At 46.4% G+C, this 20,077-nt stretch overlaps 1 protein-coding gene across 3 annotated transcripts in view; it reads left to right on the top strand.

The window, feature by feature from the left end:
- The window catches only part of LOC130281693 (glutathione S-transferase omega-1-like), a 39,000-nt gene extending 32,526 nt beyond the window's left edge, over window positions 1–6,474 (top strand). For all 3 annotated transcript variants that reach the window (XM_056529188.1, XM_056529189.1, XM_056529187.1), the window contains exon 7: window positions 5,535–6,474. In XM_056529188.1, the coding sequence (XP_056385163.1) occupies window positions 5,535–5,691 (157 nt within the window). In that variant the 3' untranslated portion in view covers window positions 5,692–6,474. The remainder of the gene's footprint in view (window positions 1–5,534) is intronic.
- The last annotated feature ends 13,603 nt before the right edge of the window (window positions 6,475–20,077 follow it).

Below are 20,077 nucleotides of genomic sequence, written 5' to 3' on the forward strand. Positions count from 1 at the left end.
GAGTTTAATGTTGTCCAAAGCCTGTGTTTCCAGACCTTCTGCTATTGCTATTGACTACAAACCTTGCCGCCTGCCCCGACCTTCTGCTACGTCTGACCTTGCCTCTGCCTAGTCCTTCTGTCCCACGCCTTCTCAGCAGTTAGCGAGGTTGAGCCATTGCCGGTGGATATGACCTGGTTGCTACCGCCGCAGCAAGACCATCCCGCTTTGCGGCGGGCTCTGGTGAAAACCAGTAGCAACCTAGAACCGGTCCACCGACACGGTCCACGCCAATCCCTCGCTGACACAGAGGATCCACATCCAGCTAGCCGAATCCTAACAATTTCTTGGTGAAAAAATCAAAAATGTTATGAAAAAATAAAAATTTTTGCATTTTTCTAACTTTAAAGCTCTCTGCTTGTAAGGAAAATAGACATTCCAAATAAATTATATATTGATTCACAAATACAATATGTCTACTTTATGTTTGCATCATAAAGTTGACCAGTTTTTACTTTTGGAAGACATCAGAGGGCTTCAAAGTTCAGCAACAATTTTCCAATTTTTCACAAAATTTTCAAAATCAGAATTTTTCAGGGACCAGTTCAGTTTTGAAGTGGATTTGAAGAGCCTTCAAATTAGAAATACCCCACAAATTACCCCATTATAAAAACTGCACCCCTCAAAGTATCCAAAATGACATTCAGTAAGTTTGTTAACCCTTTAGGTGTTTCACAGGAATAGCAGCAAAGTGAAGGAGAAAATTCAAAATCGAAATTTTTTACACTCGCATGTTCTTGTAGACCCAGTTTTTAAATTTTTACAAGTGGTAATAGGAGAAAAGCCCCCCAAAATGTGTAACCCAATTTCTCTCGATTAAGGAAATACCTCATATGTGTATGTCAAGTGTTCGGCGGGCGCAGTAGAGGGCTCAGAAGGGTAGGAGCAACAATGGGATTTTGGAGAGTGAATTTTGCAGAAATGGTTTTTGGGGGGCATGTCACATTTAGGGAGCCCCTATGGTGCCAGAACAGCAGAAACCCCCCCACATGAATACCATTTTGGAAACTACACCCCTTAAGGCACGTAAAAAGGGGTCCAGTGAGCCTTAACACCTCACAGGTGTTTGACGACTTTTCGTTAAAATCGGATGTGTAAATGAAAAAATATATATTTTTTCACTAAAGTGCATTTTTCCCCCCAAATTTACCATTTTTACCAAAGGTAATGGGAGAAAATGCCCTGCAAAATTTGTAACCCCATCTCTTCTGAGTATGGAAATACCCCATGTTAGGACGTAAAATGCTCTGCTGGCGCACTACAATGCTCAGAAGAGAAGGAGCGCCATTGAACTTTTGGAAAGCGAATTAGTTTGGAATGGTAGTCAGGGGCCGTGTGCGTTTACAAAGCCCCCCGTGGTGCCAGAACAGTGGACCCCCCACATGTGACCCCATTTTGGAAACTACACCCCTCACAGAATTTAATAAGGGGTGCAGTGAGCATTTACACCCCACTGGCGTTTCACAGATCTTTGGAACAGTGGGCTGTGCAAATGATATATTATATCTGTCAGACACCTGTGGGGCGTAAATGCTCACTGCACCCCTTATTACATTCCTTGAGGGGTGTAGTTTCCAAAATGGGGTCACATGTGGGGGGGTCCATTGTTCTGGCACTATGGGGGCTTTGTAAACACACGTGGCCTTCAATTCCTGACAAATTTTCTCTTCAAAATCCCAATGGCGCTCTTTCTCTTCTGAGCATTGTAGTTTGCCAGCAGAGCACTTTACATCCACATATGGGGTATTTTCTTACTCAGAAGAAATGGGATTACAATTTTTGGGAGGCTTTTTTCCTATTTTCCCTTGTGAAAATGAAAAATTTAGGGTAACACCAGCATTTTAGTGAAAACCATCCAAATTTAATGAAAATTCGTCAAACACCTGTCGGGTGTTAAGGCTCACTATACCCCTTGTTACATTCCATGAGGAGTGTAGTTTCCAAAATGGGGTCACATGTGGGTATTTATGTTTTTGCGTTTATGTAAGAACCGCTGTAAAATCAGCCACCCCTGTGCAAATCACCAATTTAGGCCTCAAATGTACATGGTGTGCTCTCACTCCTGAGCCTTGTTGTGCACCCACAGACCATTTTACGCCCACATATGCCCACATACACCCACATATGAGAAATTGCGTTACAAATTTTGGGGGTCTTTTTTTCCTTTTACTGCTTGTGAAAATAAAAAAGTATGGGGCAACACCAGCATGTTAGTGTAAAAAAAATTTTTTTTACACTAACAGGCTGGTGTAGCCCCCAACTTTTCCTTTTCATAAGGGGTAAAAGGAGAAAAAGCCCCCCAAAATTTATAGAGCAATTTCTTCCGAGTACAGAAATACCCCATATGTGGCCCTAAACTGTTTCCTTGAAATACGACAGGGCTCTGAACTGAGAGAGCGCCATGCGCATTTGAGGACTAAATTACGGATTGCATAGGGGTGGACAAACAGGGTGCCTCCAGCTGTTGCTAAATTCCCAGCATGCCTGGACAGTCAGTGGCTGTCCAGAAGTGCTGGGAGTTGTTGTCTTGCAACAGCTGGAGGCTCCGTTTTGGAAACACTGCCGTGCAATACGTTTTTCATTTTTATTGATGGGGACAGTGTAAGGGGGTGTATATGTAGTGTTTTACCCTTTATTGTGTGTTAGTGTAGTGTAGTGTTTTTAGGGTACATTCGCACTGGCGGGTTACGGTGAGTTTCCCGCTAGGAGTTTGCGCTGCAGCAAAAAATATACCGCAGCCCAAACTTGAAGCAGGAAACTTAATGTAAACCTGCCCGTGTGAATGTACCCTGTACGTTCACATGGGTGGCAAACCTCCAGCTGTTTCAAAACTACAACTCCCAGCATGTACTGACTGAGGAGTTGTACTTTTGCAACAGCTGGATGCACATTGTTTGGAAAACCTTCAGTTAGATTTTGTTTCCTAATTCAGTATTTTCCAACCAGTGTGCCTCCAGCTGTTGCAAAACTACAACTCCCAGCATGTACTGATCGCCAAAGGGCATGCTGGGAGATGTAGTTATGCAATAGCTGGAGGTACGCAACTACAACTCCCAGCATGCCGAGACAGCTGTTTGCTGTTTGGGCATGCTGGGATTTGCAGTTTTGCAACATCTGGAGGGCTACACTTTATAGACCACTGCTCGCCCTCTGCCTCCGGACGGGTAAGTGATCTTCGGCGTTCGATCCCCTTCGGTTCCCCGTTCTGCCCCGCCTATTGTGGGTGGGCAGGACGGGGAAAATGAAAGTTAACCCCCCCGCCCCCGATCTGCTATTGGTTGTCGCGTCTAGACCACCAATAGCAGGGATAGGAGAGGTGGCACCTCTTAGACAACCGCGATCCCCCTTATATTCCGGGTCACCATAGACCCGTAATGACCCGGAATCGGCGCAAATCGCAAGTGTGAATTCACTTGCGATATGCACCAATCGCCGACATGGGGGGGTCTGATGACCCCCCTAGGCATTTGCGTGGGGTGCCTGCTGATTGATAACAGCAGTCACCCCGGTCTGGTCCCCATCCGGCACGCGGCGGGGACCGAAATTCCCACGGGCGTATGAATATGCCCTTCGTTCTTAAGTACCAGGACGCAAGGGCGTATGCATACGCCCTTCGTCCCCAACAGGTTAAAAGAAATGAACATTAAGCCTTTTAATCTTTATCATCTATTAGTGACACTTACATAACCCATGTAACCATTCAGTCATGTCCCTTGGCGCCAGTGTCACGTCTATGTTCTATACATGCTGTGCTTGTGGCAATAGGAGCCGCTGTTTAACTTATGTCACTTTTCCATTTTACTGTGCAAGTCCAGGCTGCTCAAAACCCTGCATTACCCTTTTCACTTGCGCCTGGCCTTTTTGTAATATTATTTCATTTTTACTTTATTGTTGTTTATTTTAGTTGAACTTTTTTGTAAACAATTTTGCTGCTGTATATGAATAGTCTGTATGCGCATACCTGCTGTTCCTGGTTTCTTGGACCTTCTGGGTTTCCTTAGCCATGTGACCTTTCTTTGGACATCTCTTTAGTATCACTTTTGGTCTTGCTTGATGTGCAGTGCCATAGGAACCGTGTGAAACGCCAAGGAAACGTGCTGTTACAGTAGATGAAAAACATTGATAATGGGCCGCGATGTAAGATTTAAACCCACAGTTTGCATGATGTCTTCACAACCCAAGACAAGGACATTGAGGGCAAAATGTGCTTTTGGGCTTGGTTCTCAAGCACTTAGGCTCCTTCTGGGTCATAACATTGACTAAAAATGTTTGCCGTTACTCTACATTGCTTCAATTATCAAATATGCTTTCCCCTTGGCATGTTTAGAGTGAATATTGTTCTATTTATTGTGTGATCCCTGGCTCTATACATTTTATTGCTATCATTTTCTTTTCTTTGTGGATATACATGGACTACTATTGCCCTATGATTGTATTTATGTAGTGCCCACTCTATGCCATCACTCTTTTTTTTTTTGCTACGTATTTTATAAATTTTTATAGTACAGTGACCTACGATGGCCCGACATACGATCATTTCAACATACGATGCTATTGTATGTCGGGGCGATTGCATAAACGGCTATCTGGCAGCGCAGACTGCTTCAGCTGCCGCCGGATAGCCGTTTACGGTGCCCTGTGTGGTCCGCTGACGATCACTTACCTGTCCTCGGGGCTCCAGCGCGTCCTCTTCGGGATCTCCTGCATCGTCGGTGCTCTCCATCGTCGTCATCACGTCGCTGCGCACGCCGTCCCGTCATCCAATAGGAGCGGCATGCATAGCGATGTGATGGCGGCGACGGAGAGCGAGGATGCCGGGGAAGCAGAGGCCTTGCTGGAGCGGCGGGGACGCGGCGACAGCGATGGAAGGAGACATCCAGGGCATCGGTGACGGTCTGGAGCGGCGGGGACACGTGAGTATTACCTCCAATACCAGTGGTCTTCAACCTGCGGACCTCCAGATGTTGCAAAACTACAACTCCCAGCATGCCCGGACAGCCAACGGCTGTCCGGGCATGCTGGGTGTTGTAGTTTTGCAACATCTGGAGGTCCGCAGGTTGTAGACCACTGTCCTATACTTTACATTGCACGGATCCATCAACATACGATGGTTTCAACAAACGATGGTCCATTTGGAACGAATTACCATCGTATGTTGAGGGACCACTGTATTTGATATTTGTCAGTATTGTATTTTGTGTTAATTATGTATATAATTACAGGATTAGTAGGTAAAGTAGTACAGTATAAAACTATGTTCACATAAAATCCCTTTTGTAGCTTTCTCCTGCAGTTATACTTCCTTCCATCTGTCCATGACTTCTTAAAGATATACTATACATTTATATTTGTATCCATGACATTATGACTGAACATTGGACTACACAGAGTTTGTTTGTAGTCTGTTGCCATGGAAACACATAGGTCTATATAGGAGCTGTAGACACAAAATGATAGAGCATGAATAAATCCATCCTTTTTATACCCCCCCATAGGTTTTTGGAAAAGTTTCCACGTATGAATGCCTGGCACAAGCTTATGCTGCAGGACCCAGCTGTTAAACAGACCTTCATCCAACCAGATGTATATTTGGGCTTTTTCAAACTATATAGTCAGGACCGTATAGAAGCGGCTGACTATGGCCTGGAGTAAAGACAGTGTTACGCCGAGCGCTCCGGTCCCCTGCTCCTCCCCGGAGCGCTCGCGGCGTTCCTCTCTCTGCAGTGCCCCGGTCAGACCCGCTGACCGGGAGCGTTGCACTGACACTGCCACCGGGGATGCGATTCGCATAGTGGGACGCGCCCGCTCGCGAATCGCATCCCAAGTCACTCACCTGTCCCGGTCCCCGGCTGTCACGTCCTGGCGCGCGCGGCTCTGCTCCTTAGGGCGCGCGCGCGCCAGCTCTCTAAGATTTAAAGGGCCAGTGCACCAATGATTGGTGCCTGGCCCAATCAGTCTAATTAGCCTCCACCTGCTCCCTGCTCATATAACCTCACTTCCCCTTCACTGCTTTGCCGGATCTTGTTGCCTTGTTCCAGAGAAAGCGTTTATAGTGTTTGCCTTACCAGTGTTCCTGACCTCTTGCTATCGCCATTGACTACTAACCTTGCCGCCTGCCCCAACCTTCTGCTACGTCTGACCTTGCCTCTGTCTAGTCCTTCTGTCCCGCGCCTTCTCAGCAGTCAGCGAGGTTGAGCCGTTGCCGGTGGATACGACCTGGTTGCTACCGCCGCAGCAAGACCATCCCGCTTTGCGGCGGGCTCTGGCGAAAACCAGTAGCAACCTAGAACCGGTCCACCGACACGGTCTATGCCAATCCCTCGCTGACACAGAGGATCCACATTCAGCCTGCCGAATCATAACAGACATCAATGACTGTGATTTTCAATGTTTGTCACTTCAAAGCTCTTAAGACTGAATAAAGGGATTTTCCGTAATATGTAAAAGTTTTCCTTCATTCCTGCATTACTAATAATAGAAAGTCCAGCTCACATACAGTGATTACTAGGATGCACGGATAAATAGTAAACATATATAAAAACACAAAGACAGTAATGTGGATTTAAATCATGTGCATAAAGTATATGTAGCTAAGGTGAATATCCAGAAATCTTTCTGCAATGGCCACCGGCTTAGGCTTCTTTCACACTACAAAATGACTCCGTTTTATAGATCCGTACGAAGTTCCGTCTGAAAATCAGCTGAAGACGTCAGTTACAAAATCCTATACGGCCATTAGAAAATCCCATCATAGTCTATGGGATTTTTCTAATAGCCGTTTTAACCCGTTATAGCCTGCTATTAACTGGGCAAAGCCGTGTACTCAGCTAGTCTTCAATAAAAAAAGTAAATTGATATTACCCCCTTCATGCTAGACAACCCATTTGTTCTATATTCGGGATTGCAGACAGAGGCTGGCGGTCAGCAAGATATCTCACTCCCCGGTATCTTTTATACAGGCAATGAGCTGAGTTTGGAGCATTCTCTTAAGACTGTAATTACACAAATTGGCTAATTAGCGGTACCGCAACTAATTATTGCATGCGTTTTTGCCGTGACTGACCGCAATCAGAAATTATGCTAATCCTAGGAAAATGTGACATTTGTCGCAGAAACGCATGCAGTAATTAGCTCAGGTACCACTAATTAGCCGCAGCGTCAGAAAACAAAGCCTTAAGGAAGTGCTCCTAATCTCAGCTTGTTACCTGTATATAAGAAACCTCTCCACAGAAACAAGCAGATTCTAAACTCCCCACCATGGCCAAGACCAAAAAGCTTTCCAAGGATGTCAGGGACAAGATTGTAGAACTACACAAGGCTGGAATGGGACAAGACCAGCTTGGTGAGAAATTTACAACCGTTGGTGCAATTATTGGCCTATAGAAGAAAAGAAAAAAAGCAGATGTACAGGCCTGTCTGAATGATTCAGAGATTTATAGACAAACTTCAGACAGACCTCTACATGAGCTTTATTCAGCAGGGAGACCTTGTGGGCGCTGCAGGATTTCAGTCCTTTACAGTGAAGTATTTTACCAATTGTTTTATGGTGACTATGGTCCCAGCTTAAGATTATTGACAAGATCTTTCCGGGTAGTTCTGGGCTCATTCCTCATTATTCTAATGATCATTAAAACTCCACAAGATGAGATCTTGCATGGAGCCCCCTGACGTTATTTTGTCTTCCATTTGTAAATATTTACACAAACTGTTGTAAACTTCTCACCAAGGTGCTTGACGATGGTCTTGTAGCCAATTCCAGTCTTGCGCAGGTCTACAGTCTTGTACCTGACATCCTTTTTACAGCTCTTTGGTCCTGGCCATGGTGGAGAGTTTGGAATCTGACCATTTATTTGTCAGTAGGCAAATATACAAATTCATTCACTGTATTTATACACAGAAAAGTAAGGATTGTAATATAAAAGTCTGTAATGCTTTTATTTCTAGAGAGAAAAAAATACATACAAAGATGAACAATGGGGGAGATTTATCAGAACCTGTCCAGAAGAAAAGTTGCCCATAGCAACCAATCAGCTTGCTTCTTTAATTTTTAACAAGGCCTCTGCAAAAGGAAAGAAGTGATCTGATTGGTTGCTATGGGCAACTGGGCAACTTTTCCTTTGCACATTTTTTGATGAATCAATTTATGATGCTTAGGCATATGCCAAATTTATAACAAAGATGATGGAAATACCACCACACAGATCAAAGTACCGTATTTTCCGGAGTATAAGACGACCCCAAACTTTTACAGTTAAAATATAGAGTTTGGGATGTACTCGCCGTATAAGAATACCCCTCTATCATGATGTATGGTACCTTACTAGTGATTGGCTGGTTGTTGTATACAAAGCCTGCTTGGATTGGTCAGCTCTCCCTGTCTGCCCAGCCCTCCCTGTCTCCAAGACTATCAAAGCGGTACATGCCTCTTTCACCCGTCTGGCCCGCCCTTGTATCCTATTACCGTACCTCTTTTTCTGCCTCTCAGATCTCGCACATGTGCCACCCTTGTATCCCATTAATGTACCTCCTTCTCCTCCTCTCTGATCTCGCAGATGCACACCAACGCCACCTGTCAGATTTTGCACGTGCGCACCTGCGCCACCTCTCAGATCTTGCACATTCACGCCTGCGCCGCCTCAGATCTCGCACATGCGCACGCTTCACTACAGTCCTCAGGAGCGAGATCTGAGAGGTAGAGAAAGAGGTACGGTAATAGGATACATACAAGGGTGGGCCGGACGGTTGAAAGATGCATGTTTTTCTTGGCACAGTGCTGCTCTCTCTCCATCCATACCCCGGGTGTCCCGGCCGACTGCAGCACCCGCCCTATAAGACGAGACCCGGCGTATAAGACGACCCCCGACTATTGAGAACATTTTCCTGGATTAAAAAGTAGTCTTATATGCCAGAAAATACAGTATCTTCTCCGGCTAATCGCCAGTAATGCCGACTCCCATCTGTCAATCACAAGCGATAAGCAAACATACTCAGGTTCTAGAATAATTACGGTACATTAATAAATATTTTTTTACATCACAAAAAGAGACAATGCATAAGTAAAATAGATAGAATGTTGCACTCTCATTTATGGATGGTTAAATAAATTAATTGTTTACCAGTTGTCACTCTTACATCTAATTCTTCTACCACAAATCAGATGCTCCAGGTTATAATAAAGGTCTCTTAAAGGGGTACTCCGGTGGTAAAAAAAAAAAAAAAAAAAAAAAAAAAAATATTGAATCAACTGGTGCCAGAAAGTTAAACAGATTTGTAAATTGCTTCTATTTAAAATCCCTCCAATACTTATCAGCTGCTGTATGCTTTTTGAATTTCTTCTATGTCTGACCACAGTGCTCTCTACTGACACCTCTGTCCATGTCAGGAATTGTTCAGAGTACAAGCAAATCCCCATAGCAAACTTCTCCTGCTCTGGACAGTTTCTCACATGGACAGAGGTGGTAACAGAGCACTGTGGTCAGACAGAAGGGAACTATACAACCTCCTCTGGAGAATACAGCAGCTGATAAGTACCGGAAGGATTAAGATTTTTAAATAGAAGTCATTTTCAAATCAGCCTTTGGCTGTCCAGGCATGCTGGGAGTTGTAGTTTTTCAACAGCTGGAGGCATAATGGTTGGCAAACACTGCCATAAGCCCTTGTATCAGATCGCAGCTTTCTGTGAAGCGAGATGAGCACCTGCCTCACAAAACTATTGGGGACCCAGCTTGCCAAAGACTGAGAGGCATTTACTCAATGGATTGTAAAACCAGAGGGTTGCCGGCAGCACAGGCAATTGTTGGAAAAAAGCTCTGAGAGACGTTACGGCTGTTACAGTTTGAATAGGTAAGAGTACAATAGAAGGTTTTTTTTGTTCTAAATATGTTGCATGTGTTTGGCGCAGGCACATTTTGCGCCAGCATATTGCAACGTTTCATTTAGGGCAAAACCTGAAAAGGCTCCAGTTTAGAACACTTTCGGTTTTGCCATTTGCAGTGGGCGGTGATTTATGACGTTTGCCTGTTTTTGTAAATAGCATTTTTTTGGTGGAAGGAGGTCGGCCGTGGCGGAAATCCACACTAAGGCAGAGCACCCTTGAGAAAGTGACAGCACACAGGTATAAAAACTTTCACTGGGGTGGGGAGTTACGTGATTTGTTTCCATCCTTTTTTGGGGCGGTGGCTTGGTGCCATTGCACCATAGTTATCAAATGCAGTGAGACACTTTGTTAACTACAGTGCAATGGCATCAAACCACTGCCCCAAATAAAGGCAGAGAAAAAACACTTAGCTATGTGACTTTTTGTGAATTCCCCCCATAGACCCTTGCAAAAAGTGAAAATTGTATACTTACCGTAATTTTGCTTTCATCAAGACAGAAGGCAGCACAGAAGGGATATTCCCGGCCTCTTTTATTCCCAGTAGGACCGCCCACCTACAAAAAACTCAAATGAAGATTAGCCAACTGGCAACGGACATACCTCATAAGTAGCCAACACACCTGCACGCAATTGTGTAAATGGCTAGACTCTTTTCTGATTGCACAAAATAAATTTATTGGGAGGGTTATTTGTGCTGCCTTCTGTCTTGAAGAAAGCAAAATTACGGTAAGTATACAATTTTCACTTTCTTCTACGACATTCAGCAGCACAGAAGGGATGCTCGCTAGCAGCTAACAACAACAAAAAGGGGGGGGGGGGGGGTTCAATCTTGTAATGCAGCAGACAAAACCCCCAAACTGAAGGCTGGACTCTGTGCCTGGATGTCGAGCCGATAATGCTTGATAAATGTGGATGAAGTTGACCACGAAGCAGCGTTGCAGATGTCATTCAGCGGCACTTGCGCTCTCTCGGCCCACAAAGTCGCCGTAGCAGGAGTTGAATGGGCCTTCAAAGGAAAAGGCGGCTCCAAACCTTCCAACCTGTAAGCTTCTATGATTGTTGATTTTATCCATCTTGCCAGTGTATCCTTTGCCGCTTTACACCCCTTTCTTGGTCCTCCAAACTGTACAAATAGATTTTCGTCCCTACGGAACCCTTCTACTCTGGTGAGATAGTTTAACAGAGTGTTCTTCACATCTAGAGATTGAAGATTATCTTCATCTTCAGGAGGACAAAAATTTGGCAAAAAAACTTCTCTGTTGACGTTGACTTCTGAAGCGATCTTGGGAACAAAGGAGGGAACAGTCCTGAGCAGAACTCCACTCTGTGTGAACTTGATGTAGGGAGACTTGGAAGACAGGGCCTGTAACTCTCCAAGACGCTTAGCAGATGTGACTGCCACCAAGAACAAGGCTTTGCAAGAGACCCACTTGATATCCGCTTCAGCGATCGGTTCGAAGGGTGCCCCTGTGAGACTCTTCAGGACTAGTGGCAAGTCCCAAGCGGCAACTGGAGTCTTGACAGTCGGTCTAAGGTTCTTTAGAGCTTTAAAGAATCTGGAGATCAATGGTTGGTTGGCAAATCGACCATCTGTAAAAGAGTTAATAGCTGTTACATGAACTCTGAGTGTATTGGGCTTCAAACCTTTCAAATAGCCGTCTTGCAAGAATTGCAGCACCAATGGAAGCGAGATCTCTGGGTCCCCTTTCTCAACCTTCCATGATAAAAATCTTCTCCATACTCTGGAGTATAGCTGGTTAGTAGATGGCTTGCGAGCTGATAGAAGAGTGTCTATGACCTCTTCAGACAGGCCGCTGTCTCTAAACTTTCTCCTTTCAAACTCCACACAGTCAGATGTAAGCGCTCTAGATGTTGATGGAAAAAACCTCTCTGGAGAAGTAGATCTTCCTGTAGAGGGAACTTCCAGAATTTGCCTTCTGACAGTCGGAGCAGAAGCGGGAACCAATCCCTGCGAGGCCAGAAAGGGGCTATAAGCAGTACTGTCGGTCTGTCCAGGATGATCTTGTTCAAGACACGGCTCATGAGAGGGATTGGAGGAAACAGATACACATGAAGCCCCCTCCAGCTCATGGTCAGAGCATCCAGATGATCTGGTTGATCTATCTTGTACAAGGAACAGAACTTCATCAACTTCCTGTTCTGTCGGGTAGCCATGAGGTCCCATTGGGGACATCCCCATCTCAGAATGATTTGGGAGAAGTACTTCGGGTTCAGCTCCCACTCGTTGGGGTTCAAGGTGTACCTGCTCAGGAAATCCGCCTGGTAGTTCAGCTCCCCTTTTATGTGGATCGCTGAGAGCGAGGAGAGATGGTGTTCGGCCCAGTTCATGAGCATGCTGCACTCGTTCTGCAGAGCCTGAGACCTTGTTCCACCTTGTTTCCGCAAGTAATGTACTGAGACTGAGTTGTCCGACTTGACCAGCACTGGAGTGTCCTTGACAAGGGGAGTAAAATGCATCACTGCTAATCTTATTGCTCTTAGCTCCCTCAGGTTTGAGGAGAACAGTCTTTCTCTTGGAGACCAGGATTTTTGGATCCACTGACCGTTGTAATGCGCTCCCCAGCCGAACTTTGAGGCGTCTGTTGTAATTATAGACTGATCTTGTAGTCTGAAGCAGTTGCCTCGTGACAAATTCTCCTTGTCTAACCACCAGTGAAGAGTTGATCGTGTGTGAGGTGAGAGACACAGCGGGGCTGAAAGGTTTTCTGGACGACGATCCCATTCCTGCAAGATCTCTGTCTGGAGTTCTCTGATGTGGGCCTTGGCCCATGGTACTGCTTCTATGGCAGCAGTCATCAGTCCTAAAACTTTCATAGCTGTTCTTATCTGCATCACCGGCGTCTGAATCAGATCTGTGACAGATTGTATAATCTTCATCTGTTTGTCCACTGGCAGGAGGACTCTCTCGGCGACGAATCCAAAATCAGACATAGGAATTTCTTCCGTCTTGCAGGCACAAGGTCTGATTTTTCTTTGTTGAGAAGAAAACCGCACTCTTGGAGGAGATTCAGAGTCATCTGCAGATGATGTAGTAGAAGATCTTGAGACGTTGCAACGAGCAGCCAATCGTCTAAATAAGGCACGATCTGGACTCCCTGTAGTCTCAGGGCTGCTACAATGACTACTGCTACCTTCGTGAACACTCTTGGGGATGAAGACAGGCCGAAGGGTAAAGCGCGGAATTGAAAATGTTCCACCTTTCCCTGATGGACGACTGCGAGTCTGAGGTATTTTCTTGACTCAAGGTTTATCGGGACATGTAAATAGGCGTCCATGAGATCTAAGGTAATCATCCAGTCGTCCTTCTGGAGTAAAGTGGTGGCGGATTTTATGTTGCCCATGTGGAACTTTTCTCTTTTTAAAAATCGATTTAGGTATCGCAAGTCGATTATGAGCCTCCATCTGCCGCCTGGCTTTGGGACAGGAAAGATCGGGGAGTACACCCCCTGGCCTAGTTGGTTCACCGGGACTGGCTCCAGGGCATCCTTCATCAAGAATTCCTGTAGGAGAGACTGCATAACCCCATCGCTCTTGTTCAAGAGAAACTTTTCGGGAGGACACTCCAGGAAATTTAGGCTGTAACCTATAGAGATAATTTCTAAGACCCAGCTGTCTGTTGTAATCTTCTGCCAGGCTGCTTGATGTCTCAACAGCCTGCCTCCTACGGTATCCCGGAGCCTGGCGTCAGAACTCTGACCTGGGCTGTTTGGACTGCGTCTGCTTCCCTCTTTTGTTGCTGTTCTGGAAACGACGAGTGGATCTTCTGTCCTGAAAGGATCTTCTCTTGTAAAAAGACCTCCTGACCCTGAAGGGACGAAAGGACTTCTTCTTTTCTGAGAAAGGAAATTTTAACTCCTTCGTCTCCTTGCCTGGAGCTAAAATATCCTCTAACTGGGAGCCTATCAGGAAACCCGGCTCGAAGGGAAGGGCACAAAAATTAATCTTTGAAGAGGTCTCGCCCGGCCAAGGTTTAAGAAAAACAATTCTTCTGGCAGAATTTAAAACTGCAAGATTCTTAGCACAGACTCTGGTTATATCTAGCGGGAAATCGCAGGAAAATTCCGCTGCTACCTTCAGGGTGGCGACCTCCTACAGTAGCTCCCTTCTGGGAACTCCTTCTTCTATGTCCCTGCTCAACTGACTGAGCCAGACTCTTAAGGCCCGAGCAACTGGTACTGCGGATAAGGCCGCTTTAGTCATTGCAGCTGTATAAGAATAAGTACGCTTCAGGAGAGTATCCATCTTCTTATCTAGAGGGTCTTTCAGAATAGAGGTATGATCTGCAGGCAGAAGAGTACTCTTAGATAGCTTGGCCACTGTTGTATCTACCTTGGTTGGGTTCTCCCACTTCTCTGAATCATTTGGATCCAGCTTGTAAACTGAACGAAACCTGGACCCCAATTCTAACCTGTGCTCCGGCTTCTTCCACTCCTTTTCCATTACTGTCTTTAACACCGGATGAGCTGCAAAAACATTGGACACCTTCTTTGGAAAATAATAAAGACTATTCTTATCCTGAGCTGCCACCTTCTCCTTAGATGATTCAACAATGTCCTTCACTGCAATCACTAGTTTATCAGCAAACTCTTTCCTGAAGAGATAGTAGTCTTCAGAAACGACTTCCTCTGAATCCGACTCTGAACCACTGGAGGTGTCAGTAGTGATAGGCGGTGAAGGGGATCTAACAACTAACTGCCTCTTCTCTTTTAGCTTACATTTCTTAGCGGCCTGCTCAGAGGTGGAGCCGAAACTCTCCTTGAACCAAGAGAAAAATCCCTTCGCCTCCTGAAGGAAGTCGGCAGTCTCCTGAGGCTCAGAACACTCCTTACACACAGTAGAACTGGCATTAGGGGGTAAAGGTTGAAGGCAACTCACGCATAGAGACTTGTGTCCAGCGGGCTTCTTCCTCAGATGATGCTTGCAGGTACTACACAGATCACCCCTCTGATCCTCAGGCAACGGTTGTTCGCAGGAGACACAGAGTCTGTGTTTAGACTTTGATTTCCTTTTCCTAGGGGTAGAAAGGCTCGACATCTGGAAGGAATACAGACAGAGGGAGTAAGAAAAACACCACGTCAACCTCCAAGACAGACCCCCTCACAAGAAGTACGCTCTACTAGGGCTAAAACCTTCTGTACAGCAACACATAGACTCTGCAGCCTGACCTCTAAGGGGTTAATTCACATAGACAGTGCTAGAGTACCCAAAAACAGGCATCAAATCAGTGTACACAGATCATACTGATGTCCTAACCAAGACTAGTGCAGTCAGGTTACTTCAGCGTAAGTACAGGCTAAAAAAATAGTGTCCAGCAGTTAAATGGTGCGATAAGCATTGGTGCCAGTGTGCACCTAACCATAATTGGTGTCAGTGTGCCCCTGATCATCATTGGTGTCAGAGGGCACAAACTCATAGGTGTGAGCACCTACAAAACATAGGTGTCAGTGAGCTTTAATATCATCATTGGTGTCAGTGTGCCTCAACCATCATTGGTGACAGTGTGCCACAAAATAAATCATTGGTGACAGTGTGCATCAGAACATCGTCATTGGTGACAGTGTGCACACTTACCTTTACAGGCAAGAAGTCCGGCTGCCTCCGTTCCAGGAGACCGAACGCCGGCTTCTTGCCTGTTTAAATGTCCTTCCTCCCCGCCGACTCCGTACAGCCCGACTTCCGCAGAAGGACATCCAGGCGGGCTGCAGGAGAAAAAGGTATACTTACCGGACCGCGGGGGGGGACGAAGGGGGAGGGAACACTCGCAACTCCCGGCACCAGCTGCACGAAGGGGGAACCGCACACCCAGCAGCGCACCAACACCTCCTGTTATGAAGCCTATACGGGGGAAAGCACCCCAGGCTCTCCCCAACATCCTGGATCTAAAGAAGGGGGCACAACATCTCTGCCTTAGCCACCAGGCCTCTTACCCTCACCCGGGTCACCCACATGGGCCAGTAAGAATGGCAGGACACCAGGTAGGCCAGGGTTTCCCACATTGGCCCTCAGACAAACTGCTGGGACACTGGTGTTAATTAAAAACCTTTCTTTACAGAACCTAAGGAAAAAGAAAAGAAAAAGAAAGGTATTACAGGTGGGCAGAAAAACAGGGTGTGGAAACACCGCTTACCAGGAAGAAAAGAGGACAGAAAAAAAACACAATTGCGTGCAGGTGTGTTGGCTACTTATGAGGTATGTCCGTTGCCAGTTGGCTAATCTTCATTTGAGTTTTTTGTAGGTGGGCGGTCCTACTGGGAATAAAAGAGGCCGGGAATATCCCTTCTGTGCTGCCGAATGTCGTAGAAGAAAGGTCCCTATACTGTATCTATCTCTGTTTTTTTTATGTTACATTACATGTAACATTAGCCAAAATCTTTTTGTATGTTGTTACTGACGAAAATTAAAGACCTTTTGTAATACGGTGTTTACATTTTTTAAAATATTTAATAAAGAAAACGGCTCCGGAATATCTCACCACTAGGAGTCCCCATACCTATTGGGACATTAACCAGTCCTGCAGCAGCATCAGGCTTGTCCATTACAGTTTAATAAAGCTAAGAGGACCAGAAGAATACAGTGATTCCTCAACTTACAATGTCCTAAACACAGGGGCCCCTGAACTCTAGAGGCTGTGAGGAAGGTGGGGAGACCAGTACATGTGATGAGGGGCATTTAATTGTATACAGGGGGTAAAGTTAGCAATATCTGGGGGTATAGGTAGCAGTATATGGGGAGCATAGAAAGCAGTGTATAATGGGAGAAGGGGGGCCATAGGAAGCAGTATATGTGATAGAGGGCCATAGAGAGCAGTATATATGTGATAGGAGGTCATAGGGAGCAGTATATATGTGATAGGAGGTAATGGTGAGCAGTATATATGTGATAGGAGGTAATGGGGAGCAATATATATGTGAATTACAGGGTCATACAGAACAGTATATGTGAGATAGGGGGTCATAGGGAGCAGTATATATGTGATAGAGAGTCATAGAGAGCAGTATATATGTGATAGGAGGTCATAGGGAGCAGTATATATGTGATAGGAGGTAATGGGGAGCAGTATATATGTGATAGGAGGTAATGGGGAGCAGTATATATGTGAAATACAGGGTCATACAGAACAGTTTATGTGATAAGGGGTCATAGGGAGCAGTATATATGTGATAGGAGGTAATGGGGAGCAGTATATATGTGAAATACAGGGTCATACGGAATAGTATAAGTGAGATAGGGGTCATACAGAGCAGTATATGTGAGAGAGGGCCATGGGGAGCAATGTGTGGAGGGGGAGAGTCTTTTGGTCCAGTCTGGGGTCTTTACACCAAAAATTAATACACTGAATATCTGATCGGTGAGACCTGACCCCTGGGAACACCACCGATCATGAGAAGAGAGGTCCCTTGTCCCCCAAATGAATGGAGCAGCAGCACATGATCACCTGCAGCTCCATTTGTTCTCTGTGGGACTTATAAACATTGCTGATCGCTGCACTCACATGTATACTGCAGCCTACGAGCTGATCACTGGTCTACTGCAGCCTACGAGCTGATCACTGGTCTACTGCAGCCTACGAGCTGATCACTGGTCTACTGCAGCCTACGAGCTGATCACTGGTATACTGCAGCCTACGAGCTGATCACTGGTATACTGCAGCCTACAAGCTAATCACTGGTATACTGCAGCCTACGAGCTGATCACTAGTATACTGCGACCTACGAGCTGATCACTGGTCTACTGCAGCCTACGAGCTGATCACTGGTATACTGCAGCCTACGAGCTGATCACTGGTATACTGCAGCCTACAAGCTAATCACTGGTATACTGCAGCCTACGAGCTGATCACTAGTATACTGTGACCTACGAGCTGATCACTGGTATATTGCGGCCTACGAGCTGATCACTGGTATACTGAGGCCTATGAGCTGATCACTGGTATACTGCGGCCTACGAGCTGATCACTGGTATACTGCGTCCTACGAGCTGATCACTGGTATACTGCGGCCTACGAGCTGATCACTGGTATACTGCGGCCTACGAGCTGATCACTGGTATGATGCAGCCTACAAGCTGATCACTGGTATGATGCAGCCAGGGGTGTACCTAGAGCATTTGGCACCCGGGGCGGACCCTTTGTTTGGCACCCCCCCCACACACACACACGCACCCCCCCTTAATTACACCCCCTCCCTCCCCTCCCCCCAGGAGCGGACTGACAACACTCAGGGCCCCCGGACCCAAAAAAATGCAAGGGCCCCTGCAGCTCTGCCACACTCCTATTCCACCCAAATCCCACACACAATAAACTAAAATTCATATATGTAAGAAACACTTTAACATAGGTAAATTTCTATAACCAATAATACTGGTATACAAGGAGTAAATATTTACCACCACACAATAGCTGAATAATACCGCCATACTGTACTGAATAAAACCACTATATACAGACCAGTATTCTATAAAGGATCTGTATACAATATAAGTGATTATATACAGGACCATATGGCGGTAGATATCAGCTGTACACAGGATGTGTATACCATATTAGTGATTACAGTTACATTTTGGGACTCACAATTACGTCTTTTCTGATCAGCGGCGTCCTCTTTCCTTTTCTTCTCCGTCCGGATAAGACCACCATGTGGATCTCTTAACATCTGCAGGAAAAACATGTCAGACTCTGCATATTTACAGTGCCCTCCCCTCCTCTACACAATCTTCCCATCTATAGGCCCACAAACTGTAATAATGCACTCCTTGGTGTCCTGCACAGTAAAAGAGCAGGTAGGTAGGTAGCCAGGTAACCCCCTCTTTCCCATAGGTATATGCAGAGTTTCATCCCCCCCTCTTTCCCATAGGTATATGCAGAGTTACACCCCCCTCTTTCCCATAGGTATATGCAGAGCTACGCTACACCCCCCCTCTTTCCCATAGGTATAAGCAGAGTTACACCCCCCCTCTTTCCCATAGGTATATGCAGAGCTAAACCCCCCACCCCCTCTTCCCCATAGGTATATGCAGAGCTACACCCCCCCTCTTTCCCATAGGTATATCTAGGGCTGGGCGGTATACCGGTTCATACCGAATGCCAAATTTTTTGGGCTGCACAATATGGATTTTCCCCCATACCACAATACCGGTTGGGCCCCTCCCCCTCAGGAATGTATTATCAGCCTAGCACAGCGCTGTCCCCACATCGGGGAACTAATCCTATGTTACCCGCCAGCACTGTTCTGCTCCCCCCAATTAATGATCAGCCCAGCTGGGTACTACTCACATATGTCAAGCACTGCCCTCCTCATCTTTGTTGGGGGCCGCTGGGCGCTGGAACTTCCAGCATGCCCGGACAGCCGGCGATGGAACTCTCTGTACGCCAGTGGTCTCCACCCTGCGGACCTCCAGTTGTTGCAAAAGTACAATTCCCAGCATGCCCGGACAGCCGGCGATGGAACTCTCTGTACGCCAGTGGTCTCCACCCTGCGGACCTCCAGTTGTTGCAAAACTACAACTCCCAGCATGCCCGCATACTGGGAGTTGTAGTTTTGCAACAGCTAGAGGTCCGCAGGTTTGAGACCACTGCTGTATGCTGTATACCTATACCCGGGCTGCAAAAGATACAGAAAATAAACTTTTAACTCACCCACGTCGCTGGGGACGGGAACGCCGGACAGCCGTCAGCCTATCACCGGCCAGAGCGATGCCCCGCCCCTGCCAGTGATAGGCTGAGCCCACTGTCATGTATGAAGCCGTATACAGCGTACAGCAGTGGTCTCAAATCTGCGGACCTCCAGCTGTTGCAAAACTACAACTCCCAGCATGCTGGGAGTTGTAGTTTTGCAACAACTGGAGGTCCGCAGGTTGGATACCACTGGCGTACAGTGAGTTCCATCGCTGGCGGCCCCCAACAAAGAGGAGGAGGGCAGTGCTTGACATATGTGAGTAGCACCCCGCTGGGCTGATCATTAATTGGGGGGAGCAGAACAGTGCTGGTGGGTCACATGATCTTGGGGGGGGGGGAGCCGAACACCACGCACGGGTCACATGATAGGGGGGGGGGGGGCAGAACAGCGCTGGTGGGTAACATGATTTTGGGGGGGGGGGGGGGGGAGCTTTTACCTCTCCCCCTTCCCTAAGGTAAATGCA

The sequence above is a fragment of the Hyla sarda genome, chromosome 7, assembly GCF_029499605.1.
Source record: "Hyla sarda isolate aHylSar1 chromosome 7, aHylSar1.hap1, whole genome shotgun sequence".
NCBI lineage: Eukaryota > Metazoa > Chordata > Amphibia > Anura > Hylidae > Hyla > Hyla sarda.